General features: G+C 40.1%; 1 protein-coding gene across 1 annotated transcript in view; it reads left to right on the plus strand.

The window, feature by feature from the left end:
* The window catches only part of lrrk1 (leucine-rich repeat kinase 1), a 154,784-nt gene that overhangs the window by 61,675 nt on the left and 76,018 nt on the right, over positions 1-17,091 (plus strand). The window contains exons 10-15 of the mRNA XM_036586228.1: positions 241-378; positions 3,980-4,092; positions 4,266-4,336; positions 7,637-7,766; positions 8,912-9,024; positions 10,584-10,798. Coding sequence (XP_036442121.1) covers positions 241-378; positions 3,980-4,092; positions 4,266-4,336; positions 7,637-7,766; positions 8,912-9,024; positions 10,584-10,798 — 780 coding nt within the window. The remainder of the gene's footprint in view (positions 1-240; positions 379-3,979; positions 4,093-4,265; positions 4,337-7,636; positions 7,767-8,911; positions 9,025-10,583; positions 10,799-17,091) is intronic.

Here is a 17,091-nt window from a genome sequence, read left to right on the forward strand (position 1 = left end):
ACCTTTTAAGTACTGTTTGTAATGGTGCGTTCTACATTGTTTCTACAATGTATAATACAAATATACAGTATTGTTTTGTATTATTGCTGTAGATTTATAAGAAAATTGAAAACCATTAACTCTAATTAATATAATGAGATTTTCATTAATGAAATTTTGTTTTTTTGGACTATTTCATTATGAAATGTTCTCTATATTCTGTTGATTGTTAGTGTAATCAAATCAATGCTTTTTGTGTAGAAAATCTGCAAAGCTGCATACAACCAAATCGAGAGCCTCCCGGACACCATCTCCATCTTCTGGAGGACCCATCTGAAAGAGGTGGACTTCTCTGAGAATGCCCTGAAGGAACTGCCCTCCTACATATTCGAGCTCGAGGTGAGGAAATCCGTCTACTACCGTACGTTTCAGTAGCTGCTTTGAGTAAAGACAAGCTGCAGCTACATCAGTTTTGGATGGTTTGCATAATAATAAATCATAGCACTTATTAAAGAGGTGCTTGAATCATTTCTTAAACAGTATATATTGGGTGTGCTCTGTAAAACTGGTCCAGTCAGAGGTCATGCAGACGTTTTGTTGACCTGTAATTCTCTTTTTTGCCTCATGATGGCATTGCTTTCATTATTTGTGCTGTTCTTTGTTGCATCTATGTTTATATTTTCCTTTATGCCTTTGTCTATTTTTTTACTGTTTATAGAGCATAGGTTTCATTACTCAGCAGGATTTTGTCTGGATGCATACATTCATGGAACTGGTCATTATTAGTGTTATTAAGAATTTATGTACTAGTATTAGTCACAATTTAAAGTGAAGTCTTCCAGTGTTGGGCGTTTTTTCAGTGCATGCCTGGCAAAAGGTGGTCCAGCAGATAGAGGGCCCAGCTTTGTGCTTAATGCAATCTATGATTTAGTGCTTAAAGTCTCACTTAAGGGCTGTAGAGGCAGCACAAACTGTCCCACTCTACCTACTGCCCGTGGCTGCTTCAGCAAGATGCTTAACACCAGCATTCCACTGGGCTGAGGCATAATAATAATAATAATAATAATAATAATAATAATAATCATCATCATCATCATCATCATCTAGATCCCTGATACTACAGAGGTTGGACATAAAAAGCAGACCAGAAAAAGATCTAAGAGTGCAGGAGCTTTGATAGGGAAGAAAGAGATCAGAATAATGTCCTATATTCTTTTTCTGTTGTCCTAATTTCCTCTTAGATCCATAAAACATACCGGTCTACCCATCCATGCATTCTTCCATCCATCTCTCCATGTATCCATCAGTCTGTCTAGCTAGAGGTCTGAGATAAGAGGGAGCAAGATTACTTCTTTAATGGGAAAGCAGTGAAGATTTTAAAACCCAGGTGTGATGTGGTGCCAGTATTAGGTGTTAACAAAAAGCCAGGCAGCTCAGTTGTGGACAGTCTGAAGCTCTTGATTGGGATCTAGAGCTGATATCTGTGAGGAGAGAATTATAGTGGTCCAGGCAACAGTCCAGCAGCAGGATCAGAAAGATTAGTTTAGCAGTGCTACAAATGTGAAATAAGACATTTTGGCCACACCTGAGCATCAAATGAAAGAGTAGGAGTATAAGATTATAAAATTATAAACTAAGATCATAAATTAGAAAAAAAACAAGATTTGTGTAATTGCAGTGACATTTATTTTCGTGCTATGTTGCTTTTGACTGAAAAAAATGATTGGTTTGTGTATCTTGGTTCTAGTTGAGTTGCCAAAGCAAAATGCATATTAATAAGTTAATCTACAGTTTTGTGTATAACCTGAGCAAAATTGGAAAAGCAGTCACGGTATATATAATATCATCTGATATTGGCAGCCCATGGTTTTAGAGATATCAGTGAAAATGCTATCATTTTGGTTTTGGCATCTGGGATTCAAACCTGTGATCTCCAGACGATGGACCAAAAGCTGGTTAAACCATTTTACGTGTAATAACCCAAATTTAGTTTTTTGCTTGTTTTTTTATTTAAAAAAATGGAAAATAAGAGGAAACCAATACTGAAAAGAGTTCTGGGTAGCTCCACCCTCAATGTATAATGTGAGTTTCTGCTGTTTAAGAAGTGTCACTACTAAGAATTTATATCATCATATCAGAAAAGCACTATTTAACTGCAACTATAAAAAAAAATTATATCTAAAATATTAAGTTAGATCGGCTATGTTATCAGAATTTGCAGTTTCTAAAGAATGATTTATGATGTGAGTTAATACTTTATTACACTTCGATTAGGTGGTTTAACATGGTTCGGGTGAAATGACGACCCAGATAACAACTCTAGGACAACAAGAACTTCATCTTGTTTTCGATTTTTCCTTTACTGCTCTGACATTCTTGTAACTTCTGAGTGAAAGGCAAAGAGGATTTTGTATGTATGAGAGAGAGAAAGACTTTTAGGCGAAGGCGTAATAATCCAACATCCCAAATGCAATTTAACGCATGAGCTCTTTGAACTGAAGAGGTAAGAACTCTCCCGCTCTAAATGCCAAACGTTTACACGCTCTCAGGTTGGATTTGTTGCTGATTGAGCAAAATCACACTTAACGATGTCAATTCAATAAAAGTAAACCAGGTCTTTAGCAGAACCGGGGCTTTCAGTGTAGAACCTATGTACACTCACTGGTCCTGCCATATAGGTGCACTTTGTAGTTCTAAGCAGAGACACATTTGATCATGAAGCGTAGATGCATGTGGTTAAAATCATATCAGGCTTCAATTCAGGTACAAGTCAGATGAAATGACCAGGTGAAATGGGGTCAAAATGTCAAACCAAGTGGGATTTTGTTTCACACATACAATTCTAAAACTGTTGTTACCATTTTGGCAAAGTACAGGGTGTCCCAAAAAAATTGACATCATTTGAGATGTGAATATCTGAGTAACTACATGTTGTAGGCAAACGAAATTAAATAGGCTTCATGTTGAACAATACAAGATTTATTTATCAAAATTTGAACAAGAAATTCAGAGGGATGTAGATCTTATAACTGATTTCACAAAGCTTCACAAATGTAATATCTTCCGATACTGGTGGTCGTCCAGATCCCTTTGCCCTGCACAGACAGCCTTCCTCTTTGAATTTTTTGTGCCATGTCCAAATCTGCTTTCCAGTTGGTGCATTTTTATTGAATTTTCTCGAAAATGCACGCTGCTCACTCTTGTGTGACTGTGTTCGAGCATATTCTAACGCACAAATGCCTTTTCATTTCTAGTGAAGGCCATTCTTCAACCCGGAAAAAAAAACATTAAAATTAAACTTGGTTAGTTTTTACACATTTTGTTAAAATTTGAGATCTGAGGGAGAATTGGCTATTAGCCTACGAAGTGATGTCAATTTTTTTGGGACACCCTGTATTCTTTTAAAATGAGGGTTTCAGGTCACCATAGTTTGAACAGTTTCTAAAATGCCTTCATACAGTTCTGAGTTCATGACGAACACAAGCCCAGCGAGAGCATTGTAAGAAAAACAGTCCTGGTCTTTGACGTTAATGCGGTCTGGTTGGAGTTCTTCTCCAGGCTTTCTCCACACAAAGAGACCACTGTCAGTTTTTCTCGGATCTAATATTAACCATTTTATGAAACTTTGCTAACATTCACCAATGCCTAAATAGTTAAAGCGTCCAAATACTTCCTAGGGCTCCTGTATGTGGTAATTGCACCTGATAAAAAGAACCAGAAGTGTAGATACAAGGTAGATTTATCTATTAAAGTGTCCAGTGAGTGTGGGCTGTTCTATGCGTTTGCTCTGCATGTGCCGTTAGTGAATATTTTTACAGTGTGGAGGTGTGGAGCCTGTGCTGCGGGCCTGTTCTTCTGTGTGGGTGTGCAGAATAATCTGCAGATACAGACACGGTACAAGACTCTTCTTGTGATTTAATGGGAGAAAAAGCCATACGTCCAGGTTAAAGCGGTCCCAAGCAGACTCATTAGTGTGCATGTATGTGTGCGTTTGCTCCAGGCCCTCATCTCCCTGAAGCTGTGCGGCAATCGAATCGCGACTCTGCCTGCGCCCAACAAATGGAAATGCTCTCAACTCCGAACGCTAGACCTGTCCAGGAACCAGCTGGGGAAGTAGGTCACACCCGCACAGAAACAAATACATCTCCACACCCTAACCGCTGATATCCACTCCATTAATCCTGACCACTACTGAATCATCATAATAAGCCTGCCTGCTGTGCAGTGACCCTCTGTTTCTTATGATCTGTCTCTGAAGTTATGCCTTTAAACACTGTTGGTTTCAGGACGGAGGAAAACACCAAGACCAGAAAGCTCGCCTTTTTAACCACGTGGCATCGCAGAGACCCAGAAGCAGGTACGGTACTTTCCAAACCTTACACTGAAAAATTTGCTTCATTTAATTCTAACACACATTTCCATTCAGACAGATCAGAGTAGAGTCAGCATGTGAGAATAAAAACCTCAAAATATAATCAATTACAAATTGATAATTGGTTCTCTTGCACTGTTTACTCAAGTTTACTTGGTTCTCTTGCACTTATTTTACTCATTACTTCCTTGAAAAAGTGATCTAATCACTAATTACGTCTCAGTTTCTCTCTGTAAAATTATAAACGGCTGATACTGTTTGAAAACCCAGAAACTGCTGAGTAGAAATAGTTTAAAAATAGCTCTTCAAAATAAAAGAGCTAAATAAAATCTTTATGAATAAACATGCACACACAAGTTATGTACAGTGTTCATCTATATATAGAGGAAATTTACAATTTAAACACACTGTGCGTGATTAATGTTGGTGTCTTAGAGACGTACAGTCGTATGCAAAAGTTTGACCACCACTGGTCAAATTATAAATTGTATTTTGTAATTGTGTTTTGTTGATTTTCTAAATGAAGTAAGACATCCTCTACAGAGGACACACTTAAATATGGCGTTTTCTGCTCATATTGGAGCACGATTTCCTTGGAAATTCCACATATTGGAAAAAAGACTTAACATTATATGTACCATAATGTTTGCACAGGCCACATTTTACGTTAATTGTTTTCACAATTGGTTAAATGAGGAAAATAAACAGTAATTGTACATTAAAATGTAGAGGATGTGTAATAATTTTTACTTCAAACAGGGGTGCCCAAACTTTTGCATACAATTCTATGAGTAATGCAAGCAATACAGTTCTTATTAAGGTAAACCTGTAACATAATTATAAGAATTTAAACTGTACTGCATTACACTAATATATAATACAGGAAAACAGCTTGTTACTTTGCACAGTGTTACCTACAATACTGACAATAATAATAATAATAATAATAATAATAATAATGTTAACTTTTTTATTTCTCATATCTTCACTGTCCAAAGAAACACAAGTACCTCCAAAGTAGAAACTTTACAGGAGAGGGCAAAAACATTCTTTACTTTCAATTTTACTTGTATAAGCAAATTTGGAGCATTTCTATTGGTCTAACCCTTATGAAATTTCACACAATGTAAAGGATGTCTGCTGAGCTTAAATTATGCAGAAAACTAAAAACTGCAAAAATAGAGGTACGTGATCGAAAAACATCTATGACAAGCGGAAATGAAACCAAGACGGTAATAAAACATCATTAAAACTGAAAACAGTAAAAACAGGAAGTTTAGTTACATTTTAAGGACAAAAACAGTCATAACGGAAGTAGAGACTCTTCAGATCTATAAAAAAAAAAATCAGGAAACAGAATCTATAAACTCTAGTGTACATATAGATAGATTCACTGTTACCTCAACATGACACAGCTGCAATTAATGTCAGCCTATTATCAGTGTGTGAGTCAAACCATGGCGTAATACTGTAGCACTGTAATTACAGCATTATGCTGAAAGTGGAGTGGGATATAATAATATGCTATAGCAACGCATCTGCGGTGAAGCTTGGAGACTATACAGTAACTGAGGTTGTCAAGGCAATTGTGATAGGTGTACAAGTTACCATTGAAATTCAGATCAAGGTCAAGCAATAAGATTACAGACATGTGTATACTACACACTCCTTCAACAGTTGTACATACTATTCTACTTTGTCAGCTTATTCTCCTGGGAAAAATAAAATTATCTGAAAGCATGCTAAGACCTCTACACTGGCCGAACTGGGTATATCTTGAAGGTGAAAGAAGCATTTGACAAGCTTCCGAACAGCTGCTTTTTTTAGTACAACCCCAAAAAATACACCCCAAGGCAGTTGTAGATTTCCAAAAATTTATAGCTGCCTTGGGGTTAATCATAAAAAATATAAAATAAACAAAAACACAGACTTACTTTGCACTGCTTTAAGCTTTAGCTCAGCTATAGCTGCTTTTCTCACATCTCTGGCAGGAAACTTTTCCTCAAAAGTAGAACAGTTTCTTGTAAAATGTCTCACAATGTTTGAATTTTATGAGGCTAAAGTCAGCTTCTCATTCACCAGCCTCTTGTTTGAATTTTCCCGTAGCAGGCCCCATTTAAGGTGGAATGGGGGAATCCGAACGAGAAGCTGGCAAATGCGAAACTGCCTTCAGCTTCGTGACTTTAGTGTTTGACAGTTTCTTGTTGCTGATTAAACATATTAGGAAACCAGCTGGAGTGATAATATATGTAAATAAGTCCATTCATCTCCAAATATCGATGTTTGTCTTAAATCTTTCTCTATGCCTTTTCGTTAGCTACTAGCTAGATGAGACTGTTGTGTGCGTTGCTATGGTGACCAGCAGTCTGCACGGCGATCTTCAGGGTAAAAGAGTGAATTAGCAGTTATACATTAACTAACTTTAAGACCATTTATTGTTAAAACTGTGTTGAACGATCAGCAGAGTTTCTTTTTACTGCAGAGGAGGATTATTTTATTTTTACCTAAAAATCTAATTCTGCTGTGAAGCTGCAACAGGGCGGTAAAAGAGCCGCAAATGGCTCCAGAGCCTCATGTTGCTGACCCCTGCTTTAGCCAGCATGTTCTTTTAATAGTAAACGTTCTGTGAGCATCTTGCATTATGTCGACAAAACATATCATTGCAGTCATATCAAAATCTCATAAGGCCAGCTGACCTTAACATTGTGTGAACGTTTCATCATGAACGGATCAATAGAAATGGTCCAGAAGTGATCATATGCTCTGTCATTAAGATATTCATCTTTTAAAACCTCTTTAACTGCGTCTGCGCTCAAAGTTGACCGGCTACCTCAGAAGCCATAGAATTAGTCTCCAGTGTTTGCACAGTTCACATTGCATGATAAACACTACGGTACAGACATCTTAATCTTTCTGGCTAACTATTTTGGCCCGGCACTCACAGTACAAGGACGCAATTTCGGACGCAGCTTTAGGATCATGGCCGTGAGTCATGGGATGTGGTAATCAGACATGTGATTTGACCTCTGTTTTAGGCTACTACTTAAACAAAGCCGCATTTGCCTTGAAGTATGGCATTAGCAACAGCCTTCAACACCGAATTTCAAGTTTCCATCGTCTTCTCTTCAGGCACTAATGTTAGCTTTAGGCAGCTCAGTCACGGGAGAAGTATTCTTTCCTTCCATTCAATACCACAGCCTCTCTGCCATGCCCTTCTATGGCTGTGGATCAGTGTGCTGCTGCAGAGCGTGCGGTTATGCTAACTCTCCTGTGCTCTCCTGGCAGCCTGTCCCGTCCAGTTTCCTGAAATTTTGCGGGATTCACTGGAAGTGCTCTTCCTGAACGACAACCAGCTGGAGTGTGTGCCTCTGTCCGTGTGCGCCCTCAAAAACCTCTCAGAGCTCTATCTGTCCAAGTGAGTTATAGTTGCAGCATGGAACTGTGGGAGATGTAGTTTTGTAGGTGTAGAGTAGAGCCATCACTCACCGCAGTTTAAAAGGTGATCAGGAACATAGTATAAGGTTTTGTTTACACTGTATATTTGTATTTGCTTTGCTGAAGTGATCATATGAAATGATCGTGGTTTCTCTAGAACAGAGCATTTCACACCAAACCACTCTGAATGACTTTGTTTACATCTTAACTATTTAATCATGTAGACATTTTGAAGATCGGTTTGTAAAGTGATGTGTAAATATAGTTCCAAAATGTAGACCCCACTACTAGTCCATACAGTCCATATATGAAAACTGTGCTGCAAAAACAGCCCATTTTGATTTCATTTTTTTGTATGATGTCATGAGAACCAGCTCATTTACATATATCCACCTATTTGGCCTTCAGCAGAAGGCAATGCCCATTTACATTGAATGAGGGCAGCCAGAAAGGACAGAACTACTTAATCTTATATCAGCCTTAAAGGCACAGTAACAAAAACAAAATGTAGGATATGGACCCTTTAACGTACATACATTCTTATCTCAAAGCATATTCATAACCATTTCATGTAATAACTTAGGGTCATGTAGCTTTTAGAGGTGGACGTCTGGTTCCTATCACTACCACAGTAACAATTCTGACTCTGTACGTTTCTTTAGAACAGAGCATTTTACACTAAACCACTCTGAATGACTATTTTTTTTTACACCTTAATCATTTAATTATGTAAAAATTCTGAAAAAATCAGTGGAGTTCCCCTTTAACATCGAAAGAAAGATGCAGTTGGTTATTTGTACAGTGAGTCAAGCTTAATTATGATGTTATGCATTTTGGTGCAGGTGTAGCAGCAGCATTTAAATGCAGTGCTACTGTTTTGTTGTGCAGTTTATTTTCTTTGGCCATAATACTTTTCTGTATTTATGTACTTTTTTTCAATGTGAAAATTATATCAATATTTAAATCAGGTAAATATGTTACTTTTTCTTTGTAGTAATGGCTTTTGAATTGCAGTGATACGAATGAGATGCTAATTAATGACCTGTAACTTCCATTTATAGTTTGGAAACATTAACATTCGAGGTGGCACTATTTTAGTAACCTGGTTTGCTTTGCTTTCTGCAGTAATCCAGGTATCCAGGATCTTCCTGCTGAGCTTGGCCAGCTCTCCAACCTCTGGCAGCTGGACATTGAGGAGCTGAACATCACCAACGTCCCTGCAGACGTCCGCAAGGATGGTACAACACCAACGCTACATCTACTTTCAGTGACCATATTAGCTCGGATTTGTTTTCATATCTTCTCCATGCAGTGTTCAAATATTACATTTAATTTTTTTTTTCTTTTTTATTTTATGAGTCAGTTATCGAGTGGCGGTCCAGCTGGAGCTGGACATAAAAGTGAATTAGTTTGAATATGTGTGGTGTTTTACAAACAAAGTTCAACAGGCACGCAAGGTCTTGGTAAAATTTGTTTCTCACACATGCACGCATCTACCACACACACACACACACACACACACACTCACACACTCACACACACTCACTGACCTACATCTGTTAGATTAACTCAATCTCAACACACCCTGAAGGCTGGTGTATGTTGTCAGTGGCAGTGTGTCAGTGAGCAGCTGGTGCCGATGAGCTCCTTCACATTTTAAAATGCCAGCTTCATCAGATTTCTCTAATCAGAGAGTGTTCAAACCATAAGATGAGAGCCTTGAAAAGACATCCACAGACTCACTTTAAGGTTACACACTGGAGGACCGGATGTGGCAAACAGAATGGAGGGTCATTAGACATCAGAGAACAGAAGACCAGGGACCACACTTCATTTTTCCAATTTCCAGTCAAAACGGCTGGTAACTACAAGATATTCACTTTCCAGGGGATATTTCTGAGATTAGATATGAGATAATCCGCTTGAATAAGGACAGAAAAAGTCAAAGGAAAATTAGAAACATCTCCGATACTCAAAGCTTTCGTCTTTGAGAGAGAGGAGAAAATCAAGCTGCTTCAGATCTGAAAGCATTCACAGGTGTTTCTGTCCATCCTTCCACTGTGAGAAGACAACTCAGCGCTATGGGTCTGAAAGGATGTGAAGCTGTCAAGAAGAACCTCACTGAGAAAAGGAGACGGACACATCAAACAAAGAAGCTGAACAATGGACTGACCACCCCAGAGCCCAGACCTCAACATCACTGAATGTGTTTGATTACTTCAGAAAATGATCAACCAACTTCTACTTGTTGATATGTGAATTATGTTGTCCGGAGTGGTTTGATGTAAAACGGGTTCTTGTAAAGGAACTTGCCAGCTCTGAGGTGGTGATATGAACCTGGGGTCATGATGTCTACAACACAAATGTAGCCGTTTTATTTACTAAAAAATGACCAGCGAACCTACATATATCTTCTTCACGTGTTTTTTGGTAGCCTTATATTTTGATGGTCCACTGTAGATGCTTTGTAGATGCTCAGTCTGTCTTAAAGTAACATTTAGCTAAATATCTATTAAATGCAACTGGACAATGTCAGGCGGAGAATTTGTAACTGTAATTCTGTGAGCAAACTTTCTTATTAAGCTTTGTAAGTTTCTCTTTCATATCAAACCATCATATCAAACTAAGTGACTTTGTTTTTATCTAAATTGTGTTTGTTTTTTTTCCTTTTATAAATTAGAACATTTGTTTTTTTGTTTTTGCTGTGCTCTGATTGTGTTGTTATTGTAGCCCGAGTCCAGTCTGTACGTGTGTGTTGGCTCTGACGCTCTCTCCTGCGTGTGTGTGTGTGCGTCAGGGCCGGCGGCGGTGCTGGCTTTTCTGCGTGCGGAGCTGCGGCGGGCGGAGGCGTGCAGGCTGCTGAAGCTGATGGTGGTGGGGCCACCACGGCAGGGCAAGAGCGCTCTGCTGGAGGGCCTTCAGACCGGAAAATCCTCCTCATTCCTGTCCTCGGAGCACAGCGTTCGCACATCCACCTGGGAGCTGGAGCGGCCCAGCGGGGTCAAAACCGGCGTAAGAACCAACACACATACTCACACTTCAGAATTCATGTATGTTAATGAGCAGCTCATATGACTGGAGGAGAGACAGTGTAGCCATTGTCTATTTTCATTTATGTATTCTGAAACCTCTTAAAGGAAAGATTCCATGAAAAATCAAAGTCACTTCACCCCAAATCATGCACAGTTAAAACATGTTTGAAGTCTAAAGTTTGCTTCTTTAATTCAGCACTGGAGGTTCGAGGCTGTTGTTGCTAACAAGTAATGGAAGGCTATAGGTGTATCCTATAAACTTCCATTACTTGGGACACGGCCTAGAAAGGTGTGTCCTTCGAAGGCTGCGTAGACCTGTGAAGGCTGAACCGAAATGAGACGGTCTGCTGTATGGCGGATTTGCTGTTTGCATCACAGCACCGCTGGTCCCGCCCTTACCGCTGTGTCACGAAACGCCTCTCCTGTCAAGTTCTTTAAAGATGGAGCCTTTTTTTTCATTTATTAGAGCTGGAGATGCTTCTCTCTGTCTGCTCTTTGCTCCCTAAAACAAAATGAAATGTCAGCGTAAGTTCTGCTTCAGACCACGTTGGCTTTTTTATCATTTGTATTGTTAGCTATTTGACTCAACCCAACAATTACATTTAAAGTGTCTCCTCAGCCGCCGTACACTCCTCTGCTGACGCCGCCATGTTCTTGAATCCATGCCGGCATGCGGTGAACCTCGGGATATGCTGGCTGACGAAGGATCTATCCGTTGGATCCTTCATTGCCATGGAAAAGAAGGACACATTTCTCGGCTACAAATGAAGGAGCCTTCGAAATGGGACAGGCTAGTCGCACTGGGACACAGCTTTAGTCACCCAAAATCATCTATTATGTTAGTCTCGTGGCTTCACTTAAAAACTAAAGAAGCAAAATTTGCAAACCAAACATGTCTTGAGTGCTTCACTCTGTCTGGAGTAATGAGAAAATGGTGTGCATTTGATTTGTTGGACTTTTAAATGCAGATACTCTGATGTATTTTTGCATTCATTGGTGTGAACTGTAAGAATAGTTCCCTACAAAATATGATAACTTGCCTAATACTGTGTAGAAGTTAATAGGGCTGTTTAGCATAAGCTACCAAATACCTGTTAACTTTCACTCCTTTTTAGCAATGCTAGCACTGCTGGTGAAATATTCAAAGTATATTCCACCTTAGAAGTCTACACTCTTAAAAAAGATGGTTCTTCAAGGGTTCTTTAGTAAAGAAAATGGTTCTATATAGAGCCATGCCTCAGAAAATAAATATATAATTGAAACCTAGGGAAATAAGAACTCTTTTTTTCAATATTACAGGAAAACAAATACAAACAGTGGCCATTCTGAAATGGTTGCTGCCTTCTGAAAAGGTTAAGCTTGCTTTTTTCAATCAAAAGATCCCCCACCATTTACAACTGTGTATATGCATAGTACAATAGCGTCATCACACTTGATATGTTCTACAGACAAGGAAAAACATGTTAACTGACTTTGAGTAGAAATTTGGAATATACTGCAATAAATAGACAGTTCCAGGTCTGCTGTTACTCCGTATATAAGTTATGCTAAAGTTATTAGCAACGTAGTACTATGAACAATTATAAATGATGGGAAACAATTTTAAGACAAATTCATATGGACTGAAAAGAAAAACTGAACCCCAGCAGCACTCCTAACATACCTGAGCCAGATAATGATCAGCTGTCAAACAATTAATACCAGACTCAGATGTGCTGGTAGCTGGAATAGAGCCAAGCTGACACTTTATGTGGACATGTGTGGACACAGGAAACAGGACACAGATAACTCAGTGTGCATATGTCCATGCCATAATGCCTGAACACTAACATTACTGATGTCACACTGCTAATGTTACCGATCTCTCCTTTTAGAGTTAAATCCGTGATGAGTGAGAGAACTGTCAGATTCACAGCCCATCGCTTCTTCCTCTGTTTTTTCTCAGTGTTAGTCTTCTTTGTCAGAGATATGAGGAACATGCATCTGTTAAAAAATCAATTTTAAGACAATAAATTTGAAATTACTTTTGGATCTGCATACACAAGCAGGCTGAATTTAAAGGGGACCTATTATGCTAATTTCCAATGTTCATAATTTTATTTTTGGGATCTACTATAATATATTTACAAGCTTCAGTTTTCCAAAAACTGGGATTACATCATCTTGTAACAAAGGAAAATAGCTCTCAGGCAGCTAAGAAAAGTGGTTTCTGTGGGAGAGAGTTTCTCCCTCTGGCTTGAACTTTCAGCTTTGTATCTTTGCATTTACATGCACAAAAAGCTACATAACACACTAAATGAAAGGGAAAGCCCTTTATAATATATCTTCCCTTTATAAGTAATATATAATGTATACATTATACAGTATACATACTTTTACTCATCTAAAATTGACTCAAGCATTCAGTACACAAAGAAATGTGACAAGGCTTTAAATAATACCTATGCATGAACTCCAGTGTGGCACCCAGCTCACAAGCACAGCTGATGCTCAGGCAGTGATGTTCAGTGTGATAAAAGAAGCATCAAGATGAGGCCACTTGGGTAGGAGCACAGTTGAGTGTTGAGAATGATATGGGCTGCCACCATACTGGATGAGGCCTAAAGAGAGGATGTTCCTTTGGAAGGAACATAACTGATTAGATAATTCACAATTCTATTGTTTTCATCCTCTAACATGCCAAAGTCAACACGTAACAGAAATGATCATTTGCAGTTGACGCAGGTGTGAGCTTAGTACTGATATCTGTATCTGTTAAAAGCTGTGTTAAAGGAGAATTACACATTTTTTTCTGCACAACTTCATCATTAAGATGCAAAAAAGTAGCCTGATATGAAATGTTCCACTGTGGAAAAACTTAGAGTCAGAGTTGTTCACAGTGGCAGTGACAAGAACCAGACGTTTGAAGAGTTCAATGCCTCTAATCTCTCTCACAGAGAATTATTACATGAAATGATTATTAATTAGAGCTAAACTCTATTACAGCATGTTTACCACATGCTGTATGCTATAAATTGTAGCGCTCTGAGACTTGCAGTATTACACATTAAAGCACCGTGAAGAAGTAAATTCATAAATATTCATACAGTGTTGGTGATATTGCCATATCGATATTTTGAACACAGCTGTAATGGCAAATAACATATTAATAAATTGAATGAACAAAGCGCAGATATTTGAGTACTGTAACCCAGCTTTACCTAAACATTCTGCTCTTCTGTATTACAATAAATACTTCATGAAAAATATTTGTTTGGAATAGCCACCAAATCTAAACATCTGTCTGACATTCATATAGTTTTATTTAAAAAATTAAAATTTGAGTCTCACCAGTTGCTCAGCTTCAGATGATTTCCGATGAGAAACATCTAAAACAAAACATGAGGTAAATGCAGCAAAACAACAACAGCAAAGCATAACAATGAACGTAAACACAAAACAAACTGGTCATTATATATTACTGACTAAAATGTAGCCGAGTAAAACATAGATTATTAATCTAAAGCACAAATAATATCTTTTAAAAATATTCTGGAAAGTACAAATTCACCAAGATGCTACCAGACTAAATGTAACCAAGCAAATTAAGATTATTACTACCCTCTCTGAACTACACAGACTGACGGACTACGTTCAGTGTCACTGTTGTATTGTTCAGTGTGCTAATCCTGCTGCACTGTGATCAATTTTAGATTTAATTCTGAGGCAGCCTTTCATGTGTTCCAGCTACCTAAATGCTTCAACTGACTGATTCAGCTGCACACTAGTGTAACACCTGTCCATCCTCCAAACCTTATGAGTGTCCATGGCTGCACTGGTGGATGAGACAGCTGTACAGAGCTGAAGCTGGGCGGTATGTTTACAGTGCGCTGCTGGGATCAGACAGCTGTACGGAGCTGAAGCTGGGCGGTATGTTTACAGTGCGGTGCTGGGATGAGACAGTTGTACGGAGCTGAAGCTGAGCGGTCAGTATGGTTACAGTGCGCTCCTGGGGTGAGACAGCTGTACAGAGCTGAAGCTGGGCGGTCGCTATGGTTACAGTGCGCCGCTGGGGTGAGACAGCTGTACAGAGCTGAAGCTGGGCGGTAAGTTTACTGTGCGCTGCTGGGATGAGACAGCTGTACAGAGCTGAAGCTGGGCGGTCAGTATGGTTACAGTGCGCTGCTGGGGTGAGACAGCTGTACAGAGCTGAAGCTGGGCGGTCAGTATGGTTACAGTGCGCTGCTGGGGTGAGACAGCTGTACAGAGCTGAAGCTGGGCGGTCAGTATGGTTACAGTGCGCTGCTGGGATGAGACAGCTGTACAGAGCTGAAGCTGGGCGGTATGTTTACAGTGCGGTGCTGGGATGAGACAGCTGTACAGAGCTGAAGCTGGGCGGTCAGTATGGTTACAGTGCGCTGCTGGGGTGAGACAGCTGTACAGAGCTGAAGCTGGGCGGTCAGTATGGTTACAGTGCGCTGCTGGGATGAGACAGCTGTGCAGAGCTGAAGCTGGGCAGTATGTTTACAGTGCGCTGCTGGGATGAGACAGCTATACAGAGCTGAAGCTGGGCAGTATGTTTACAGTGCGCTGCTGGGATGAGACAGCTGTGCAGAGCTGAAGCTGGGCAGTATGTTTACAGTGCGCTGCTGGGATGAGACAGCTGTGCAGAGCTGAAGCTGGGCAGTATGTTTACAGTGCGCTGCTGGGATGAGACAGCTGTGCAGAGCTGAAGCTGGGCAGTATGTTTACAGTGCGCTGCTGGGGTGAGACAGCTGTACAGAGCTGAAGCTGGGCGGTATGTTTACAGTGCGCTGCTGGGGTGAGACAGCTGTACAGAGCTGAAGCTGGGCAGTCAGTATGGTTACAGTGCGCTGCTGGGGTGAGACAGCTGTGCAGAGCTGAAGCTGGGCGGTATGTTTACAGTGCGCTGCTGGGATGAGACAGCTGTACAGAGCTGAAGCTGGGCAGTCAGTATGGTTACAGTGCGCTGCTGGGGTGAGACAGCTGTGCAGAGCTGAAGCTGGGCGGTATGTTTACAGTGCGCTGCTGGGATGAGACAGCTGTACAGAGCTGAAGCTGGGCAGTCAGTATGGTTACAGTGCGCTGCTGGGGTGAGACAGCTGTGCAGAGCTGAAGCTGGGCGGTATGTTTACAGTGCGCTGCTGGGGTGAGACAGCTGTACAGAGCTGAAGCTGGGCGGTATGGTTACAGTGCGCTGCTGGGGTGAGACAGCTGTGCAGAGCTGAAGCTGGGCGGTATGTTTACAGTGCGGTGCTGCTTACCTCATTTTGTTTACTAATTACTAAGGGTAGAGTTTGGTAAAGAAAATGGTTCTTTATAGAACTATGAACACTGAAAGAACCCTTGGCATGATTAAAACGTTCTTTACATTGTAACAGGGCTCTTCAGAATCTTTATGAAAATGGTTCTGTGAAGCACCAAAAAGAGTCGTTCTACAGTAACAAGCTTGATATCGTAACAGTAGAAGAACCCCTTTTGGTGCTATACGGCACCCTTTTCAAAAACGTTCTACATACAACAGTCTACGGCACATTCTCCAATCTTTAGAACCTCTTCATCATGCAAAGAACCCCTCAATTATGACCCAGAAATACAGAAAAAAATGTTTACTCCAGCTGACTGTTAGTGAGGCTGCTTATCTCATTTTGTCACTACTCACCTTTTAAAAGCAGATTCTGACCGTTGCAGTCGTAACTCCAGTCGCCACTCCACTCGATCCAGTCAGCTAGTTAGCGTTAGCTAACTACGTAGCTGAAAATCCTCGTTTTGGGGAGCTGAAAGCGTCACCTGGCAGGCGGCGCTGTCTTATTAGAGACCTGAGAGACTCGCTCACTGTAAACGGCTGTAACGGTCGCGCTTGGCTTTAAAAGGCAGAACGGTCCCAATAGAGCGCTCGCGCTTCAAAACCGAACGTCCAAGAGGCGGAGTCCCGCGCTCTGATTGGACTGAAACTCCCGCCAGTCTTTTGTTTGTCCTCCCATAGATTTTTTTTTTTCTGGTTCGCTCCTCTGAATGAACTGTGCGGTTTTATAGGTCTTTATTTTACTACTCAAATACATTTGTTTATTATTGTTTGTGTTTTCCAAATACCTGGAGATAATAATTTTGAAAGTTATATACAGTATATAAAAAGTTTGTTCTCTCTTTCTGTTGGGCCAAATTTAAAGTCCTAATGGTCTAACTGTGGGCAGCCCTGATCTGCTTAAGAAAATAAACAGAAGTGTAGATGTTGAAGAGAGTGAACCAAGTGCTTTTTTTGCATTAAGTTTT

Source organism: Colossoma macropomum, unplaced genomic scaffold (assembly GCF_904425465.1).
Source record: "Colossoma macropomum unplaced genomic scaffold, Colossoma_macropomum, whole genome shotgun sequence".
Classification (NCBI taxonomy): domain Eukaryota; kingdom Metazoa; phylum Chordata; class Actinopteri; order Characiformes; family Serrasalmidae; genus Colossoma; species Colossoma macropomum.